The sequence below is a fragment of the Procambarus clarkii genome, chromosome 89, assembly GCF_040958095.1.
Source record: "Procambarus clarkii isolate CNS0578487 chromosome 89, FALCON_Pclarkii_2.0, whole genome shotgun sequence".
Taxonomy (NCBI): Eukaryota; Metazoa; Arthropoda; class Malacostraca; order Decapoda; family Cambaridae; genus Procambarus; species Procambarus clarkii.
This window is the reverse complement of record NC_091238.1, coordinates 7,706,885-7,728,580: the sequence shown is the minus strand read 5'-3', so window position 1 is coordinate 7,728,580 and position 21,696 is coordinate 7,706,885. Positions and strand designations below refer to the sequence as shown.

Genomic DNA, 21,696 nt, shown 5'->3' with positions numbered 1-21,696 from the left:
GACCCGGTTTGATCTCTAAAATCCCCACGCTAGAATGTCACCCCAAGACATGTTGCCGAAGACGACAGCCAAAGTAGCCAGGTTTATTAAGTCGAGCCAGCCTGCGGTCTATCCTCGTGCCCATGTTGCTCGTAATGGGCACAAGGATAGACTGCAGGCTAACTAGACTTAATAACCCTGCGAACGACCTGGGAGACCCGAGCCCTAGAACAGGGAACATGGGAAACTGAATCAACCCAAAGCGCGTTCCCGGCTGTGGAGGCCGAGGCACGCAGATAACGGTGAAGAGCCGCAACTGGACACAACACATGATGCACCCTTGGCCTGACCAACCAAGCATCAATGACTCAAGGGCCTCTCCGGAAAGCCACCATCTTGTTCTTCGCCAGAAAAATAGGAGATGGCTGCAACCGAACAAACCGACCACCAGGACCGAAAGAGCAGAAACCCCTGCATTGGAGGAGAGCACGAAGCTCGCAAAGCCCAAGCAGGGGCAAACAGCCCCAGAACTGCTAGTAGGCTCCCCCCAAAGCCCTGGGAACCCCCAACAAAGGCCTCTGGGCAGAGACGTCCTCCACGCCCTCTACCGCTGAAGAAAAGGCATAGTCCAGGGAAAAGGCAGCAAAGAAGAAGGTCTGCTGGTAGGACCCAGAAGCCTCGGCTGGAGGAGCAGGCTCGAATGCCTACTTCCCAAACCGGAATGGGGCAGCCCTCGAAACCGCCCAAGTCTCATCACTAATTGAACCCTGCCCCGACCTCGAAACCCGCAGACGTTTTGGAGCCGGTAGCAGGGGGGGAAGGGAAGATGGAGTGAACAATGCTTAACCAAAATGGGGCAGCCTCAAGGCATCCTAGTGGGCAACCAACTTAGCGCGTTGCAGCAAACTAAACTGAGCAACGCAGATGCTGCCTGTACCTGAACCTCAGTAACACGAAAATGGGCAAATGGGAGCACGGGCAGAGAACACGTCTCGCAAGACTCCGGGTCAAAGGTGTCATTGACCCAGCAGGCAGCATGACAGTCACCAGTTTTGCCTGTCACCCTGAGACAAAGGCACACAGCAACCTTCAAACTTGCATGAGGCAAGCCAGAACCCAGAAGACTCAATCATCGGTCCACCGAGCCCCGACAGGATTTTCCAGGGCCCGTAGGCTGACTGCTACAGGAAGCCCAGGCAAGGTGTTGCAAAACCGGTTAAACCCAAGAGTTAACAAGGGGAATGAGCTAAAACACTGAAACACTGCGATGTGTACATGCATAGGGGCCTAGCGGAGGGCCACCAAGATATCATAAGTGGACCGATGGCCAAACAAGGTAGACCTCCACCTGGCAAAGAAATTTTTAATAAAAACCCTGCAAAAGTACAACGTCCCCAGAGGAAACAGGAACACGGCTGCTGCATAGGTAGGCAAGCTGCACAACACCTTGCGCCCCAACCAGCAACACCACCACTTCTTACCCAAGGCCAAACAAAGGCCACAAAACCCCAGCTGGCCCCAAGGGCGGAGTAAATGCCGAGCAGCAAGAGCCCCTATGAAAGTGGAGTCCTAAAGGCACTATGGAAGAAACCATGGGCCCTCCATTAATTAATTAAAGAACAGGCAGGACAGAGGTGTACTTGATCCTTAGTTTTTTATGCAGGCACTCATAATGAAGGAAGAAAAATTTATAAATGTATAAAATAGTAAGAAACAATAATGAAAGACTTTTTACATTTCTTCTTTCCAGGACTTGAATTACCTGAATGGTCTAGGAAGTCTGTACTTGGTCTCTATGTTCGAACCTTTGGTTGTAACATGGCTGAGGCAGAAGTAGAAGATCTTGGTAAATACAAGTGCCTCTCGGAGCTCTTCCGACGCTCGCTAAAAGATGGGTTGCGTCCAGTAGATGCTTCTGCCTGTGTGGTGAGCCCAGTTGATGGCAGGATTTTGTCTTTTGGTGCTGTTAGCTGTGGAACTCTGGATCAAGTTAAGGTAAATTTTGTTTATATACAGTCACAAAACTGCTGTTATAAGTTTTATTTTAATACAGTATAAAACAAATTTATGATTTTATGAAACTTTTCTTTCATTCAGCCAATTGGCCCTAAACTGCAAATAAGGTTAGAGTAGGGTCTTCATAATCTTATGTTTGTTTCAAGTAAAATATAAAATAGTTTTAACAAAATATTGAGTAATTCTATAGTATGACTCGAAATAGAAGTTTATGTATAAAATGACACTGCATAATCAAGTCTGAAGATGCAACAGCTATGGGGGGAGGGGTGTTTCACCAATTGCAGCTGGTTTTAATGATATGTGACCTCTGATCTGTATGTAATTAGTGTAGGTTCCTGCTGAGTGCCTGATTCTGTGAGTTTAGTGGTCCTAAGGACCATACTGCTTTCCTTTTTGTTTTCATAGTTGTTGACCATTCTTGCACTTATTGTCTTAGTCCAACCACTTGGTCTGGATGGTAAAGCGACGGTCTCGCTTCATGCAGGTCAGCATTCAATCCCTGACCCTCCAAGTGGTTGGGCACCATTCCTTTTCCCTGTCTCATCCCAAATCCTTATTCTGGTTCCTTCCAAGTGCTATAGCCATGATGGCTTGGCACTTTCTCCTGATAAGTTCCCTTTCCTTCTCTAAATTTACTTGGTTGCTTTGGCTTGCAATGAGGTTAGCCACCTTCCCTGACCCTGTGTACCTGTAGGGCTTCTACCTGAGGAGGGTAAGTTTGATTGATTAATGGGTGTTTAGTTACAGTTGGTTTATCAATTTCTTGTTCCTAGGGATCCTTTGGAAGGGGGTTTTGATTTTTTAAATATTTGTTTGTCATAATAATTAGCCAGTGGTCAGCACAGTGCATGTATTGAACTGAGGTATGTCCCTTCCTGGGATAAAACAATTTGAAAATGTACTAGTCCTGCTGGGGCTAAAAGTTACTTAGTCTAGTAAACTAGTAGTGTCCTCAGAGGGGTCTGTGCCGAGGCATAGGTGAATTATTGAGGTGTCATTCAGAAACGAGACATTCATTTCACAAAATGCCCTAATTATTTGTTATGACATGCTTAGGTAACATTCTTCATTTGCTAGGAATGACTGATGACCGGTGACTTAACCCTACATCAATTATAGTGCAGTATTCATATCACAATTTTTTTTTATTAATATTAATAATATATATTATTACTTATTGTACAATTATATTAACCAATCTTTCCAGGGTGTGTCATATCCTTTACGAAAGTTTCTTGGTCCCAATTGTTGGAGTGAGGGAGGGCCCATGGTGGTGAATAAGGATGATGATGACTGTTTCCACCGTACGTGCCTCAGAGATTGTGATACTAACATGCTTTACCAGTGTGTTATCTACCTAGCTCCTGGTGACTACCACCGTTTCCACTCTTGTGCTGATTGGAAAGTGATATTTCGGCGGCACTTTCCTGGAGAACTATTAAGTGTAAATCCAAATATTGCAGCATGGGTGAGGAACCTGTTTATTCTAAATGAAAGAGTCAGTTATGTAGGACAGTGGAAGCATGGGTTCTTTTCCATGACAGCAGTTGGTGCTACTAATGTTGGGTCTATTAAAGTGTATTTTGATGAAGAACTCAGAACCAACGAGAAAAAATTGAACAAAAGTTTTCACGATAAGCATTTTAAAGATAAACCAATTGAGCTATCCAGAGGTGGTGAGTTTGGGGAGTTTAATTTAGGTTCTACCATTGTACTTGTCTTTGAAGCTCCTAAAGATACTATAATAATGGTTGATATTGGACAAAAGGTTAGAATGGGTCAGGCATTATTCAGAATACCAAATTCATATGTAGGAAAAGCGAGAACAGAAATTGCTCATCCAGGTCCACAAAGGTAGACTTGCTTTAAGCACAATGTAATTGCTATAATAAGTTTTAAAAATCAAATTCATGGAGAAATATAATTTTCAGAGACATCTCTATGAAGGAGAATATTTTGTTGATAATATTATTTATGATATTATAGAATCAAAATATTTTGGTGGACAAACGGTGCAACTTTCAGAAGCTGAGGCTAGTCAGATTTTAGTAAAATGCAATGCGACTCCTGCAAGTCGAAGTTACTAAGATGTTGCAGAATTACTATTGTTACAAATGATGCCATATTTTTGTCTTTACAGTATTATCTTTACTGTATATGGATTGTATTTTACTTTTTTTTACAAAACATTAATTTGTGCAGTTATTTGGGATGGGGGACTGATATACCATGCTGTAAATATGATTTATTTTTCCATCTACTTACTGTACTGTTAAATTAACAATAACAAAAATATTAGAAGGTGACCATAATTATATTCATCTACTAAAATGTTTCAGCTGTAAGAGTAAGCTAAAATTTGCTGTTCACAATTCAATTACAGTTTATATTGTCAAAAGTCGAGCTCAACCTATTTGCTCATGACATTTTGTTGTGTGAACCAACAAATCATTAACATTGTATTTGTAATTTAATGGATAACCAGTACTGTACAGTATAAAAAATAAATAATTATTTAGAAATTGTCATCATTTTCAAGTATATGGATTAGAGAAAAGTTGCAGTATTTGACTAAATATGATATGGTAACCTGACTGTTTCTTCACCATCTTCAGTCTGTGATTTCCAGTTTGTTGTCACATTGGATGTTTTGCACTCTCTGATCCTGAATAAATTTTCATGTACTATATTTATATTAAAAACAACATATAAAGCAGAAGCAGCCTTGTGGAGATATTATCTTCTCACTAACATTATTGCAGCCAAGTCAGCCATATTGGCATACTTCTTACTATAGAAAATTGCAGCCCTTCATACTCTCCTGTGATCAATGACCTACTGCCTTGTTATACACTTGGTCCACATCATTTCCTAATTCTTCTAATTCTTCTAATAATATTTTTATGGATATTGTTTCGGATAAGTTTTAGGGAAAAATATTCTTGAAAATTCTTAATTACAGTTTGACAACTTTCAAGGTATCTTATATTTGTGTTGAAACTTCTATCAGCAAGTATAATAAGCACCAAATTATTCATCATAATTTTTCTTCAACTCATGAGCATGTGTCGTGTACCTTCTCTTTATATGTGGTCGTGTAATACAAGTACTGTAAAGCATTAACTTCTGATAAAGTGTTTGTTGCTAATTTTAAACTAAAGCACCACACTTTTTCCAAACAAAAAATCTTTGTGGAACAAACCACCACCACCACCACCCTGTCTTCTGACACTGCTGATCTTCATTTATGTTACAGCTTTTACATATTATATGGACAAGAGCTAGTTTTTTATTTTTGTTTTGTTTTTTCTGGTAAAGTGTTATTGAAATGAGGGTGAAGTTATAAAATGTGGAGTGGATGAGGTGCAAAACCCATATGTGGTATATACATGCTACCCATATCTGGCATATACATGGTATCATGAGGTTATCTTGAGATGATTTCGGGGCTTAGCGTCCCCATGGCCCGGTCCTCGACTGGGCCTCCTTTTTTTTTTTTTGCACATCCCCAGGAAGCGGCCTGTAGCAGCTGTCTAACTCCCAGGTGCCTATTTACTGCTAGATGAATAGGGGCACCAGGGTGAAAGAAACTGCCCGTTTGTTTCCACCTCCACCGGAGATCAAACCCGGACCCTCAGGACTACGAATCCCGAGCGCTGTCCACTCAGCTGTCAGGCCCCTTACTACCCACATGTGGTACAGTATATACATTCTACCCATATGTGGTATATACATGCTACCCACATGTGGTATATACATGGTACCCACATGTGATATATCCTTAAACAAAAAAAGTATTATCTTGAGTGCATTGAAAAGCACATATCTGAGTCTGGTTCAAGGAGCATTGTGGAACTAAGCCATTTTGGTCCACCAAGGAATTCCTTCTCCCACTAGGTTCAAAGTAACTTTGTCCTACTGAACATCAACGTGCCCTACTGAACATCACAGAACTGGGAGTTATGTTGAATGCTAGGAACCAATCGAGGTTGCCTGCTGCGCTGACATTTATGATACAGCTGCTTGGGTGTGATAGGGATAGTTGCCAGTAAAATACTTTCCTTGTTTTACCAGTTAATGCTTACTGGGGTGTTAAAGGCATTGCTCTTATGCTTTGTATTAAAATGAGCTGGTGGTAGCTGGGTTAGACTCGCCACTGGATACCTTGGTTTGACAAGATCATTTGCAAAGAGCCTTGTTGTGGTAGGTAAGGTCACAAAGACCTAGTGGCATATATGAGTCCCTAAAGGATCATATGGCTGACTTGAATATCTAAATGATCTCAGCTCATAAATACAGTATATTATTTAAATGACAATTGCAAATTATTTAATGGGGAAAATAATTTTGAAGCGTATCTATTTAAACAAAGGTATGTTAGCGATTTTTGTATAGCTGAATAGATATTTCAAAATGTGCATGCACATGATTGTTTGTGCTTGTCTCCTTGACTTCATTTTCACATGAACCAAGTGTATATGTATATTTACCCATTATATATACTGTAAGTTAATCATTGAAATTTTGGACGAGTTTTATTGCTAATTATGCCAAATATAATTTCTGAGATCTTCCTTGTGTACATTGTTTAAAGGACAGCAATTACTTGACAATAAATATAACTGTACAATGTACTGTGATGACAGAAACTGAAATGGTGGTAAGATTATTCTGAAGTAGAGGCGAGTCTGTTATAAATTGACAGCACAGTTATCCTGTAGTGGTGGTAGGATTATCCTGAAGGGGGTTTGTCTAGAGATTACCTGGAGAAGGTTCTGGGAGTTTGTATACTCCCCAAGCCCAGCCTGGGGGGCCAGAATTGTGATACAGTCCGACAGTCTTCATTGTAACTTGGTCTGGCTATTACTTGGACCAGCCTGCAGGCCCACACATTCGCTATAACCCAGACGGTTAGGCACTTCTTGCAGAAACTTATCTAAATGCTTCTTGAAGAAGTACACTTTTGTTCCTGCAATATTTCTTATGTGTGCTGGGAGAACATTGAATAGCTGTGGACCTCTGATGTTCATGCAGTATTCTCTGTCTATGGCACCTCTACTCCTCACTTGTTATATTCTATGTTTCCTTTTGTACCTTTCGATCCAGTATGTTATTTTACTGTAGAAATATGGGACCCGGCCTTCCAGTAACTTCCATGTATATATAGTATTATTTGATGCTAATCTTGTCTCCTTTCCAGAGTGCGCATTTTGAGTTTTGAGAGGGTCCCAATAATTTAGGTGCTTTTTCGTGTTTGTGAGTCACATATAGTAGTGAATTACTGTGTATGTTCTCTGTATTTTCCTTTATTTCAGAAATCTCTCCTGCTCTGAAAGGGAAAGCGATTACTGGGCAGTACTCAAGATGGGACAGCACCTGTAATTTAAATAGCATTAACATTATGGTGGGGTCCCTGGGTTTGAACGGTCTCATAATCCATCCTATTATTTTCCTAGCTATTCCTATATTTCCTTGGTTATGTCCGCTAAATATCAGGTTGTCAGACATCATAATTCTCAAATAATTTCATGTTATTTTCCTTCTGTGTGTAGGTCTGATTGTGTCTTGTACCCTGCATTTTGTTTAAGTTCTTCTTTTCTACCACAGCTAAGTACCTGAAGCTTATTGCTTTTTTTCAGTGTCTATTACAGACGTAATTCAGTTTTTTTCAGTGTCTATTACAGACGTAATTTTCATGCTGATTTTTGTATCATCTGCAAAAGATGATGCAAAGCTGTGACTGGTATGTTTGTCTATATCTGATATGAGAATGAGAAAAAGCAGTGGTGATAGGACTGTGCCTTGGGGTACAGAGCTTTTCACTGTGTTTGGACTTGATTTTATTTGATTGACTGTTACTCTTTGCATTCTGATACATTTGAAAATCAAACACCCTACTTTACCTATAATTCCAGTTGATCTCATTTTATGGGCTATCACTCCGTGGTCACACTCAAATGCCTTTATAAAATCTGTGTATTCAACATCTGCATTAGGGGGTGAGGTTATCCTGAAATAGGGCTGAGGCTATCCTTAAATAGGGGAGAAGCTTTTCTTAAATAGGGGTGAGGTTATTCTGAAAGTGGTGGGTGAGGTTGTCCCGAAAGTGAGGGGTGAGGTTGTCCCGAAAGTGAGGGTGAGGTTGTCCCGAAAGTGAGGGTGAGGTTGTCCCGAAAGTGAGGGTGAGGTTGTCCCGAAAGTGAGGGTGAGGTTGTCCCGAAAGTGAGGGTGAGGTTGTCCCGAAAGTGAGGGTGAGGTTGTCCCGAAAGTGAGGGTGAGGTTGTCCCGAAAGTGAGGGTGAGGTTGTCCCGAAAGTGAGGGTGAGGTTGTCCCGAAAGTGAGGGTGAGGTTGTCCCGAAAGTGAGGGTGAGGTTGTCCCGAAAGTGAGGGTGAGGTTGTCCCGAAAGTGAGGGTGAGGTTGTCCCGAAAGTGAGGGTGAGGTTGTCCCGAAAGTGAGGGTGAGGTTGTCCCGAAAGTGAGGGTGAGGTTGTCCCGAAAGTGAGGGTGAGGCTGTCCCGAAAGTGAGAGGTGAGGTTGTCCCGAAAGTGAGAGGTGAGGTTGTCCCGAAAGTGAGGGTGAGGTTGTCCCGAAAGTGAGGGTGAGGTTGTCCCGAAAGTGAGGGTGAGGTTGTCCTGAAAGTGAGGGGTGAGGTTGTCCTGAAAGTGAGGGTGTTGTATTGCTCAAGTTTGAGATAGCTGGTTGTGGTACTGGGGACATTTGCAAATTCTGCTTATGGCTTTGCTGCTATATACACTTATAAATATTGAAAGCTTAAATATATTGATTCATTAAGTATCCATTGTTGACATGGCCATAAACAAATGAGTTGATAGCAGCTCATGTTTGTAATATTGGGGCAAGTTTTGAAACATACTCAACATGCAGTAATGTAATTAAGGAAATGGCCGATTTGTTAATGATGCCGTGGCAGCTTAATGTGTATCTTGGGTACTCGACCCTCTTCTTGGTCACTGCAGTGGGATTTTTTATTTTGTTTTAGTCGAACCTTTAAACGTTGATGACTAATAAATAATATTGCTACTGTAGTACAGTATTAATACTGAAAATATCTGACTTGCCGTATTATGTATGAACAGTGTGATCACAAAATATTGGTGAAGAATAATTGAAACAAATATGTGGTGAAACAGCTCACGTAGTTCCACAGAGGTTTCACAGGTTGATGACAATAATGAGTACTGTATATTGGAAGTGAAGCAGAGATAATAAGGCAGAAGGACATTCTTGAAGCATTCTTGTTGTTTGTGGATGCTTTACATGTTTATAATTAAATGAAGAAATATAGTTTTAGGAAAAGATTTAAAAACTATTTCAGCTTACTATACCTGTGTCTCTTCCTGTAGCAGAAAGTAGTGAAGAGCACACATTTGGAAAGGTTGTGGTAATACTGAATGTTATATCAATAAAATTTTGTAATGCTGCATTTGGTCATATTCTACTGAATGCTAATCACAGTATTTTAACGGTGAAAAATCAATACTGTAGTTTTATATTTATGTGTTGGTGACTTGATAAGAATGAAGCCGATTATGTCCTTGGAAATTATATCTAGTACTAGTCATGTAGTACACTCTTGTCACATTTTCTGACACATTGGGAGATTTTGATTTAAAAATTCCACATCAAGTACAGTACTGTACTGTACTTAATATAAATTTCTAGGCACTATGAAGATGTAAGTCACTATTTTCAGAATTGGGAATATTGTAATTCAATTATTTTCCTATTGAGTAAACATGTATATGTCCCCAGAATGCACATATTTGTACAGTTTGTATTAAATATTCATATCAAATATGTATTATTATTCCAGCACTTAATGGTACTTTACCTGAATATACCAAAGGACGCTATTCTCTAGTGTCCTCGACGAGGACACAAACCCGGTGGTTTGTCAAAAGTCCCCCCATTTGTCCTGATGATTTTATCTATTTGGATCTTAAATGGCAGCAGTGTTTTGGCATTAATGTCTTCAGCAAGTAGACAATTCCATGGGTTTATGACCCTATAGGTGAAATAGTATCTCTTGTTTTGAGCTTCAAAGTGTTGATCCTCATTCGTGTTACATCTTACTTTATTGAAGAAATGGTCTGTATCCATATCCTGAAAACTATTCAATATTTTAAAAGTTTTAATATCAACCCTGTCATGTCTGGTTTGCAGTGTCGTTAGCCTTGTGGCCCTCAACCGTTCCTGGTAATAAGTTGATATATAATTATGATTGATGAAAGTCAGTGTAAGTTTTAATATTCAAGAGATTTATGGTGGAACTCTAAAATGCACAGTTGTTTTTTCATAGCATAATCACTGCCCCCTAGTACCAAGTTTTATGTGGTGGGGTGGGATCAGCCTGTAAGAAATTACAGAACACACAGTAAATGATAGAAGAAATCCATTCCCTTTATCTTTCACACTAAGCTAGAGTTTCACATACAACCACCAGTGTCACACTCCAGAAATACTTTCACCACAGCTTTATAACACTACAACACAACATTCAGCTGCTTTATACAAGCTTCCAATGTAAGTTGCTTACAATGAGTTGGTATTTAAGGAATTTAAAATATTCACTATTGACAAATTGAATCCATATAGCTTTATTCCCTATTGCCGTTTACATTTAAGCCCCTTTACAGAGAGTGAAATTAAGTGAATCTGAAGGTAGGAGAGGAAAGCCAAGGAGATAGACATGTGAGTATATAATTAAATAATAATTATATACTGTACTGTACTCGCATTTCTATCTTCTTGGCTTTTTCGCACACTATAAAATGAGTTTAAAACATTGTCATGACACAGACTACCAGCTTTTTGCATCAAATAAGACAGGTGAGTTGCACCATAATAACTCTTGCCCAGGCATGACTGACAAACAGACAGGTTATTTAGCAAGAGGACCCACATCATGGCCACTACCTTTATGTGTCAGGCAGAGAAGGGCTTGCATGCTTCAGTAACCCAAAAGGCAGCAGTTATGAGAGGCATGTGATGCTCCCATTTTGGCCAAAGGCAAGATGTGAGAGGTGACCTGTCTTTTTCAAATTCAAATAAGTTTATTGAGGTATAAATACACACAAGGGGATGAGGCAGCTCGAGCTATTCTCACCCCGTTCAGAACAACGTGTTCATATACAGTATATTTATAGACACATCACAAACAATAATCATATACTGAACATTCTGAGCGATACACACATACATTTCTTCCTTTACACATATAGTATGTTACCAGACGTACACACAAATGCTTTTATGACTAGGTACACAGAGAATTTGTAATAGGCATTCAACAAAGTTACAATCTTGGTGCAAAATAAAAGCTGGCTTTGTGGCCTCCGACCACTTGTGTGTTTGTAGAACACGAAAGACTGTAAAGTATATTTCCTGTTCCCCTTCATCTTTGCTAGGAGTTTGGAGGTAAAAGAGGAGGTTTAGTGCAACTAAACATGTAAAGCAGGCATTGAGAGACGTGCACCCATATCTCCATCAGTCTGGTGCATCATTAGTCTCCTCAGTGGTAACCTGCATATGCTGAACTACAATCCCTGGGAATGTTACTTTGTCTCAGACTCTGTGATGGGTGGAGATATAGTGAAGTACAGTACAGTACTTTTAATTTGAAGGAACCCTTTTAGTAGCTCCATTGTGCTTATAATTACTTACTCTGTATGAAGCCTTGGAGTAAACTACATTCACTCTTGGAATTTGGAGCTGAAAAGGAACTTCAGATTAGCAAAACAAAACAAAAATCCAGATAAGGACTTACCCATGGGAAAGAATGTCAGAGGGACAGACAGGGCTGATGAGCATCACCGACTTGCCAGACATGCAAGTGTGACAGGCGGGTACATGGGGGAGGTCTGGGAATATCCCAGTCAGTAGCCAGAGACCAACAGCCTGCACCACCTCCATCACCCCACGTCAACACCTGTAGATACCAATTAAGAATGCCTCCAAAGCAGCAAACTGGGCACCCCATATGGTATGTGCAAGCTGTATGGCTGCTCTAATGTGTAGACTGATGTCTCTAGCGAGTACAGTGTATGCTGAAAGGATTCTTCCTTTATATGTATATGCGTATATATACTTATGTATATACGGTAGTCTGCTGTATCGATGTTCTTGAACTTCCTGCCCCTCCGTCCATAACCTCTCAAGGTATTGTATTTTTTTATACAAGAGTTCTTACATTCTTGTACAGCCACTACCTCGCATACCGTTTCGGGCAGGTCTTGAATCCATATTTTCCCGGGAATACGACCCACCAAATCGTTTAACAACCAGGTACCCATTCACTGCTCGGTGAACAGAGGCTACAGTTAAGGATTGGCGCCGAACCAAGGCCAAATTACTCGCGAAGGGCGGTGCAGAGTGCGAAACCACCACGCCACGGGGACTTTGACTTTAGGAAAAGAAGTCGTCCTGGACCAATGTATGGATCAATTATAATTGACTGGATCAATTATAATTGACTGGATCAATTATAATTGATCCAGTCGTTGTCCTGGATCAATGTTTATCTAGAAGCCTATATATAAAGGTCCATCAGGACGTTGATTTCTTTGATTACCTTAATTATCAAAGAATGAGAAAGTTATTACAAAACACCCCACGTGAAGAATCAATCCACCAAAAATCACATTGATTACAAGACATACAAAGGGCAACGTTCATATATATGTACTTTTGCTTAAATACAAATTATCATTATTATTATTATTATGAATGCAGCTACCCTTTAGGGAATTTAGACTTGCAAAAATAAATTATGAAAAAACTGTGCTCAAAATATTAAGATCCCAAAAAGTCTTGCAAAATGAGACCGACGTAACTGACGATAAAAAAGAAAACGACTACTTAATACTTTACATAATTAGTGAATATAGAATATAAGACATATTTGCCCACTGTAAATTCAGGTATATAGGCTGGAAGGATGCCTCACGGACAGGATATAAGCTGGAAGGATGCTTCATGGACTGCAAGGAGACGACGGCACCGCTCCTGTGCCAGGTGAGTCCAATACGGGCTCACCAAAGCCCGTGCTATTTGCCCCGCTCCTGTGCCAGGGGGAGTTACGGGCTCACCATAGCCCGTGCTACTTGGAACTTGTTCCGAGTAGCTGAATCTATAACACCAACTTCATGGACTGTATATAAGCTGGAAGATTGCTCCATTTAGAGTATAAAGGATGGAATAATGCTCCATCTAGTGTATATAGGATAGAATTTTGCTCTGCCTTGTGTGTATAGGACGAAAGGATTCCCCCATCTAGTGTAATACTATATATAGGATGGAAGGATGCTCTGCCTAGTATATATAGGTTGGAAAGATGACCCGTCTAGTGTATTTAGGATGGAAAGGATGCCCCCCCCGTCTAGTGCATAGAAGGTGAAAGGTTGGTAGTGTAGCCTCCCTGTGCTATGGTGAGGGGGCCGGAGTCCCCAGCAGGGCCGCCTGCCGGAGCGAGGTGTCGGCACTATAGATACCGGGAGAGACCTGAACCCCTTTAAGGCCGATTCCGTGCTATTGCTTTCCACTCCCGTCCGCCGCACCCACACCCTTGCCTGTCGCTCTCTACCTCAAACTACACAATATATGACCAATATAATTATTATAATTACAGTATTACTTTTTAAATCATATATAATCAAATAATAGTTAGAATACTTGACTTCGTTAGAGTTCTTGTTACGATGACATAGATTTGGATTCTACTGCGGGTAATAGACTAAATGTTTTCTCTGGTACCTTTCTGTAGGTGAAGTGGCCGTGTGTGTCAATATTACTCCTGGAGGGTGAGTAGAAGTGTGAGGCGCGTGAGGTGTGAGGCAGGTAGGGTGAGGGGGCGTGTCGAGGGGTGTGCTGAAGGGTGAGGTGCGGGACCTGCAGGGGTGTCAGGAGGCACAGGGGAAGGCTCAGGCTGGGGCCCGTCTCTGGCCAGGGTGTACAGGGGCCTGTCTCTCCCAGGGTGTACAGGGGCCTGTCTCTCCCAGGGTGTACAGGGGCCTGTCTCTCCCAGGGTGTACAGGGGTCTGTCTCTCCCAGGGTGTACAGGGGCCTGTCTCCCAGGGTGTACAGGGGCCTGTCTCTCCCAGGGTGTACAGGGGCCTGTCTCTCCCAGGGTGTACAGGGGCCTGTCTCTCCCAGGGTGTACAGGGGCCTGTCTCTCCCAGGGTGTACAGGAGCCTGCCTCTCCCAGGGTGTACAGGGACCTTTCTCTCCCAGGGTGTACAGGGGCTTGTCTCTCCCAGGGTGTACATGGGCTTGTCTCTCCCAGGGTGTACCAGGTGTTGCCCCCTCTCAGGGTGTGCCAGGTGTTGCTCCCTTCCAGGGAGTACCAGGTAATTCTCCCAGGGTGTACTAGATGTTGCCCCCCCCTCCCAGGGTTTACAGAGGATATACAGGGGATACTACCTCCCAGGGTGTAAATGGGATTCTTTCCTCCCAAGGTGTAAAATGGATTCTTCCTCCCAGGGTGTACAGGGGATTCTCCCTCCCCCAGGGTGTACAGGGGATTCTCCCTCCCCCAGGGTGTACAGGGGATTCTCCCTCCCCCAGGGTGTACAGGGGATTCTCCCTCCCCCAGGGTGTACAGGGGATTCTCCCTCCCCCAGGGTGTACAGGGGATTCTCCCTCCCCCAGGGTGTACAGGGGCTTCTCCCTCCCCCAGGGTGTACAGGGGCTTCTCCCTCCCCCAGGGTGTACAGGGGCTTCTCCCTCCCCCAGGGTGTACAGGGGCTTCTCCCTCCCCCAGGGTGTACAGGGGCTTCTCCCTCCCCCAGGGTGTACAGGGGCTTCTCCCTCCCCCAGGGTGTACAGTGGACTTGCCCTACCAAGTTGTACATGACTGTCCCTACCAGGTTGTCGGAGGGGACTGGCCCTGCCAGGTTGGACGGGGAAGGAGGGAACTGTCCCTCCCTGGCTGAACAGGGGAATCTTTTTCTAGGGGGGGGGGGGATGTGAGTGTACAGGCATTCGTTCCTTCCAGGATGCATGGCACAATGAAATTGTTTTCCTCCTATCCAAAAATCCGCTTAAATATCCAATAATTCAGGTCAATTCATACAACATGGCCAAACCATTTTGGTGCACATTCAGTCGTACTGTTTTATGATTTTTATTCCTTGTTCTCTTTCTTGTCCTTGCACCACCATGCTTCTCAGCTTGTGCATTTCAATTGGTCCAATACATACTTGACTTTTCATGTTCCTTCCATACCATTCTCACATCTGAATAAGGGGGTTAGTAAGCAAGTCAGTCAATCAGTTCTCTGGATGCAGCTATTCTGTTTTTTTTCTAACCTTGGTCTTTGTTGCACCAGTAATTTTCTCCAGTTACACAGATTTCTTTATTAGTAATATATCGTAGGTGATTTTAAACTGATAGACAACTTCTCTTGTCACCATTCACATACTGAGTTTCCCACTGAATACCTTTCTCTCCATAACCACTTTTGTTTACTCTTGCTGTTTTGGATCATTGCCACTATTCACTCAAAGTGAATAGAATACAGTATACTGAATGTTTTTTAATCTAAAAAATTTACCTGAGGGCCACTATCTCTAATGTCCATGACTGGGAAAGAAAGCCAGTGGTGTAATAATAATGCATTCTATTTCAGCTTGATGTCATATTTAATATTTTAGCATGTTGCCTAATGCATTTATTTTAGCTCTGTAAATTGTTTCAGATGTATAAGTAAGAAAGGCGTGGTGAACATTACTGGCAGGCTAGGGAGGATGGCTAGTAACCGGCAGGTAGGGATGGACGCCAATATCTATAACAACAAATCATCTAAACAGAAAAAGAAAGGCAAGCCTCCACCGCCTCCTGGATCGGAATCGGTAAGACCTTGCTATAGTTTATTGATATAAAGATTGCTTTTCTTGCTATCCATTTAATAGGGTTTAGCATGTTGTCAAACCTAGTCTTGGGCTTTAAACTTATAATTTTCTTCATACACATCCTTCTTGATGAGTGTTTCAAATTTATTTTGAGCTGTAGCATTATCGAGGTTTTGGTTAGTATGTAATGGTTCTATTGTTACGTAAAGTATGGTGACAATAAACACAAACACTAAGAGAATACTGTATATATATTTGGTCGAATATACAGAAGTACACAAGTGATACTTTGGCGAGCAGTGGTGTGAGTTGAGCGCACTGAGCGTCAGTACAGTATCTTGCAAGTGTCTGTTCTAGACCACACTTGAAAGTAAACTACAGTAGTTATTATTCGCCACTCTGCTGCTTATATGCTCGGGCAACACCTCACCGTTCTCCAAAGGTTGACAGGAATAGTATGTGGAAGTTGGGAAAGGTTTGAGTTCCATAATTAGTACCAAGAAGAGCTTTGCTTCTCTCATTAGGCTAATGCATTTGGAGCGAGTATATTATTGGGATAATCTACTCGCTATAGAGCTCCCTCTTCCAGGGGATGAAAGGAAAAACACTTGATCAAGGAACCTAGCTGGTTGGTGAATTGTACGCCCTGCTCGCGTTGTATAACCCTCAAAGTTAATTTCCTCCTCTTCGCTGATGTCATCTAACTGGGGTCGTAGGGTGGGAGGTCGCACAGGATCGTCCGTCGTCGTAGGATCAGGTGGTGGTGCAGCTGGTAACTGGGGTTGTAGGATGGGAGGTCGTACAGGGTCGCCAGTTGTCGTAGGTGGCGGTGTTGCTGGTAACTGTGGTCGAAAAGTGAACGGCGTAGTCGGCGGATGTGTGTCTGGAGGGATGTCTGGGGCAGCATCACAGTGTGCTGGTTTAAGACGATCGATGGAGATGTTTACCCGCTGTCCTCGGCGTTCAATGGTGAAGAACTTCGGTGTTCGAGAAAACCACTTTAAATGGTCCTTCGTAAGGTGACTGTAGAGGGCGTCGAACAGCGTCGACTCTTACAAACATGTGTTCAGTTGTGTGGAGCTCATGAGGCACACATGTAGCATGAGTTGTCAGTTGGCGTGGTGGTGTAGGCCGAATGTTTGTCATGGCCACCCGTAATTTCTGGACAAAAGTGGGGAATGGGGGTGTGATGAGTGGCGTCGGAGTTAAGAATTCGCCCGGAAGCCGCAGGCTAGATCCGTATACTAAGTCTGCTACTGAGCCCCAGGGAGGGAGGGGCTTCTCTGTCTAGGGTACCAAGGAAGTAGCTGCTCCCTGTCGAGGCTGCCAGAAAGTGGCTACTACCTGTCAGGGCCACCAAGTCACAGTAGGACTAGTTTCTGTGTTCTGTTAATCATCGTATGAAAATGTAATTAAGTTACAGTATAGTCTTGTCATAGAGAGCACATGAGGCTTTTGAGGACTGCATTTATTGTGTTCATCCAGCACTGTCTTCACCTCTTATATTTTCATTTGAAGTTTCTCATGGTTGTCTGTGCCGGCAGGTATTTTGTAATTACAGTAGAGTACTATTATCAGTGTATAATCCATCTGTACTGTCATGTTCCTTTAGTGGGATTTGGGTAGTGCTCACAATTACCTTATTCATGTGATGATGTGCTCAATTAGTAGAGTACTGTACTAATAAATGCTGTGGAAATTTCTAACCGATACTCCTATTACTCTAATACTGGTTTTCATTTATCCTTTCTACACTTTATTCTTGTGTGGTAATCTTACCAAATATTTAAGTTTTATCATGGCCTACTGTTGTAGAGGAAGGTCTGCATGAGATGATTGAATATTGCTACTTATGGCTGAATATGCTACAGGTTTTTGCAGATTCTGTAACAACTTTAAACAAAATCACCTCTTACAGAAACACAGAAGCCTCTGCTCACATATCTGTAAATAGGTACCCAGGAGTTAGGAAACTGTTGTGGGTTGCATCCTGGGCAAGATCAGTACTTGACCTAGGGGGGGGGGGACCTTTAATAAGCCTAACAGGCTTCATATCCCCAGCAATGGGGTGTACAGCATGTTTATGAAAGTAAATTAGAAATTAGTAAATTAGTAAAATACTATTTGTGTGTTTAGAATATTACTGTTATTTTTTAACCATTTGTATGTTATGTGGACTAACTTGAATTCCAGCATTACCATTAAGTACTGTACATATTGATTGGTAAATTATTTATTAACAATAAAGATTAAAAATATTTTATTTGGTGAGGTGTTTGTTTTTGTGGTTGATTTTTTAAGGTAATTCTCAAAGCTGTAATAGTTTTAATAATTCTTATAATATATACAAAATCTATGTACAGTACAGTACAGTATTGCTGTATTTTCCCAAGATCACTAATCAGCTGTAAATATTCACTATAATTAATTGTTTTGTGTGTTCTTATGTTGTAGGACCAAAGTATTGATACTAACAGCTTATCTGCGGAGTCTCAAGACCCAGGTCGCTCCCCCAATAGCTCCCACAAGACCAGTGAGTGTTGCGGTGTACTTTGTTTAATGAGTAACAGGAAAGTAGTTGTTTAATTGTTGTAGTAGTAGTTGTTGAATTAATCCATTCCACACCCCAAAAATATTAACTTAATAATACATTTTATACTGAATAACAATAATTTTGTACTAGCTACAATACAGGATATATCTTACCTTTAATGAGGACTCTTGTTGGCATATGGAAGATGGTAACAGGATGAAAGGTGGGGGTGACATGGATGAAAGATTTTCTGACTGATAGCAAAATGAGGGCAGTAATCAGAGGCAATGTTTCGGACTGGAGAAATGTCACAAGTGGAGTACAACAGGGTTCAGTTCTTGCACCAGTGATGTTTATTGTCTACATAAATGATCTACCAGTTGGTACACAGAATTATATGAACATGTTTGCTGATGATGCTAAGATAATAGGAAGGATAAGAAATTTAGATGATTGTCATGTCCTTCAAGATGACCTGGACAAAATAAGTATATGGAGCACCACTTGGCAAATGGAATTTAATGTTAATAAATGCCATGTTATGGAATGTGGAATAGGAAGACATAGATCCCACACAACCTATATATTATGTGAGAAATCTTTAAAGAATTCTGATAAAGAAAGAGATCTAGGGGTGGTTCTAGATAGAAAACTATCACATGAGGACCACATAAAGAACATTGTGCGAGGAGCCTATACCACACTTTCTAACTTCAGAATTGCTTTTAAATACATGGATGGCGATATACTAAAGAAATTGTTCATGACTTTTCTTAGGCCAAAGCTAGAATATGAAGCGGTCGTGTGGTGCCCATATCTTAAGAAGCACATCAACAAACTGGAAAAGGTGCAAAGACATGCTACTAAGTGGCTCCCAGAACTGAAGGGCAAGAGCTACGAGGAGAGGTTAGAGGCCTTAAATATGCCAAAACTAGAAGACAGATGAAACAGAGGTGATATGATCACTACGTACAAACTAGTAACAGGAATTGATAAAATCGATAGGGAAGATTTCCCGAGACCTGGAACTTCAAGAACAAGAGGTCATAGATTTAAACTAGCTAAACACAGATGCCGAAGAAATATAAGAAAATTCACTTTCACAAACAGAGTGGTAGACGGTTGGAACAACTTAGGTGAGAAGGTGGTGGAGGCCAAGACCGTCAGTAGTTTCAAAGCGTTATATGACAAGGAGTGCTGGGAAGATGGGACACCACGAGCGTAGTTCTCATCCTGTAACTACGCTAAGGTAATTACACTCTCTCACACTCTCTCACTCTGACTCACTTTCACTTAAAAAAAATTACAGAAATTGAATAAAGGGAATTTTGATTAATGGGTGTTTGGAATGTTGGACAGCCTTTGAATGCTGTACTTTATTTATATGTTTACAATATTTAAAATAATAATAAACAATAAGAATAATACTTGCATGTTATTGTTTCTAGGAAGCAAGAAAGGAGAATGGGAGATCCTTGAAGGCCTTAAAGAAGGGCAAAGATTTGACTTGGTTCCTCGAAAATTTGAAGGTTTTTTACTTAAACGTCGAAAATGGCCACTTAAAGGATGGCATAAGGTAAGAAATATGCATATATATGTTAATATTTCAACTTATATATGATGATAATAAGTTGAGTGTGTGTGTGTTGATGAAAAGTAATCAGGACACTGTACATTGAAGGGGAGAAGGCTGGTGGGGGGTATGTGGGTATGCTGGATACCTGAGAGTTTAGTGCACCCATCTTTACTTATATCGAGATAAGATTGTTTATTTTATTATTTGTTAAGATGATGATGGTATTAAAAGGACTGGAAAGTACTACAGGCAGATTTGTGTACTATAGTTTATTACAGTATTGTGCAGGCAACCCATTTAATGTAATTACCTCAGTGTACATAATATTGTGTGGGAATAAATTTTTGGAAAAAGTCCACATTTTACTATTCTTTTCTCAATAAAATACATTATTATTCAGTGAATCCTCTGCTAGTCCTTCTCAACTCCACTAAATCGAGCAGTATTTCATTCTCGTACTGTTTTTATGTTTTTTTTTTTATTTAATTGTATTTGTATATGCTGAGATTGTTGCTTGGGTTCATTTATATGGTGTGAATACTGGGTGTGTTATTAAAATAGCTGTGATTTATCTTGTGTGAGGCAGATAATGTTGTATGGCGGTATTTCTGAATTGCTGCATGGAATAGTCCACCCTCCTTCCAAAATACTGGCTTTCCCCACATAGCCAGCAAGACTTCGCTTGTTTAAAACACATTTTTCTTGATCCATCTGTTGATTTCTTTAGCTGTAAGCCTCAATTTTTCAAAATAGGTTGCATTCAGTTAACACTTGTACAGTACTGTATAGGAACTCCTTTTACATGAAAGATATGACATTTTGTTGCATTGCCCATTAAAGTTAAATTTATTAGCAGTTTTATTTTTTTTATTTTCCAGAGGTATTTTGTGCTGGATAAGAGTATCCTAACATACGCAAAGTCTGTAGCTGATTTGGTTCGAGGGAAGATTCTAGGCAGAATGGACATTGGAATGTCTGTAATATCAACCAAGGCTCGTCGGCGGCGCATTGATATTGATGCCGATACACTTATTTTTCACCTCAAGGTAAGCAGTCATTTACAGAAATTTAACTTGTTAAATTAAATATTTTTGAACTGGGTGGCCCTCCGCTAGGCCCCCATGCTTGTACACGTCACAGGGGTTTCAGTGTTGTGAGCTCCCCCTTTGTTAGCTTAAGGTCTAATTGGTTAGCAACACCTTGCTAACCTTTAATCCTTTAATCTATAAACCTATAGCCTTTAATCTTATTCATAAAAATGTTTTAATGATATTGCATGTGTATGGGAACATGTTGGCATGTGGTTTCCTTGTCCCTTTCCTGCAATTTATTATCACTTAGGTAATTATATTGCAGGAAAGGGAGAAAGAAACTACACTCAGTCACCCGTCAAGGGTTGGCTTGATGACCGAGTCATATTATTTCATTTCTTTTTGCAGTGTAAATCTCGAGAAGTGTATTTGCAATGGGTTGAGCAACTAAAGCAGCATCGTCTCCACAAGCAGCATCAAATACTGTATAGTAAAGACCAGGCCAAGCTTACTTCACCCACTTCACCTTCCGATGAGTCTCCAACAGGTCATACATACTCTTCTAAAATTAAAATATAAATACAGTAAATATTTAAATAAATATATGATAGTACTGTACAGGTACTTTCTTGAATCGGTTGAATTTGTTGTTAGCCAGCCTATTGTGATAGTGATAGGCATTTACTGATC

At 41.1% G+C, this 21,696-nt stretch overlaps 2 protein-coding genes across 14 annotated transcripts in view; both read left to right on the top strand.

Moving 5' to 3' along the window:
- The window catches only part of Pisd (phosphatidylserine decarboxylase), a 40,407-nt gene extending 30,593 nt beyond the window's left edge, over positions 1-9,814 (top strand). For 7 of the 8 annotated variants that reach the window (XM_045767297.2, XM_045767296.2, XM_045767299.2 and 4 more), the window contains 2 exons: positions 1,730-1,974; positions 3,206-9,814. In XM_045767297.2, coding sequence (XP_045623253.1) covers positions 1,730-1,974; positions 3,206-3,856 — 896 coding nt within the window. In that variant the 3' untranslated portion in view covers positions 3,857-9,814. The remainder of the gene's footprint in view (positions 1-1,729; positions 1,975-3,205) is intronic. The other variant, XR_011225768.1, reaches the window with a different exon arrangement.
- Positions 9,815-13,692: 3,878 nt separating this feature from the next.
- LOC123773487 (oxysterol-binding protein-related protein 3) overlaps positions 13,693-21,696 on the top strand; it is a 60,939-nt gene continuing 52,935 nt past the window's right edge. For 2 of the 6 annotated variants that reach the window (XM_069317903.1, XM_045767303.2), the window contains exons 1-6: positions 14,151-14,363; positions 15,713-15,866; positions 18,321-18,399; positions 19,848-19,975; positions 20,854-21,021; positions 21,415-21,553. In XM_069317903.1, coding sequence (XP_069174004.1) covers positions 14,281-14,363; positions 15,713-15,866; positions 18,321-18,399; positions 19,848-19,975; positions 20,854-21,021; positions 21,415-21,553 — 751 coding nt within the window. In that variant the 5' untranslated portion in view covers positions 14,151-14,280. Of the gene's footprint in view, positions 13,818-14,149; positions 14,364-15,712; positions 15,867-18,320; positions 18,400-19,509; positions 19,649-19,847; positions 19,976-20,853; positions 21,022-21,414; positions 21,554-21,696 lie in introns of those variants that run through there. The other 4 variants (XM_069317905.1, XM_045767304.2, XM_069317907.1 and 1 more) reach the window with 4 other exon arrangements.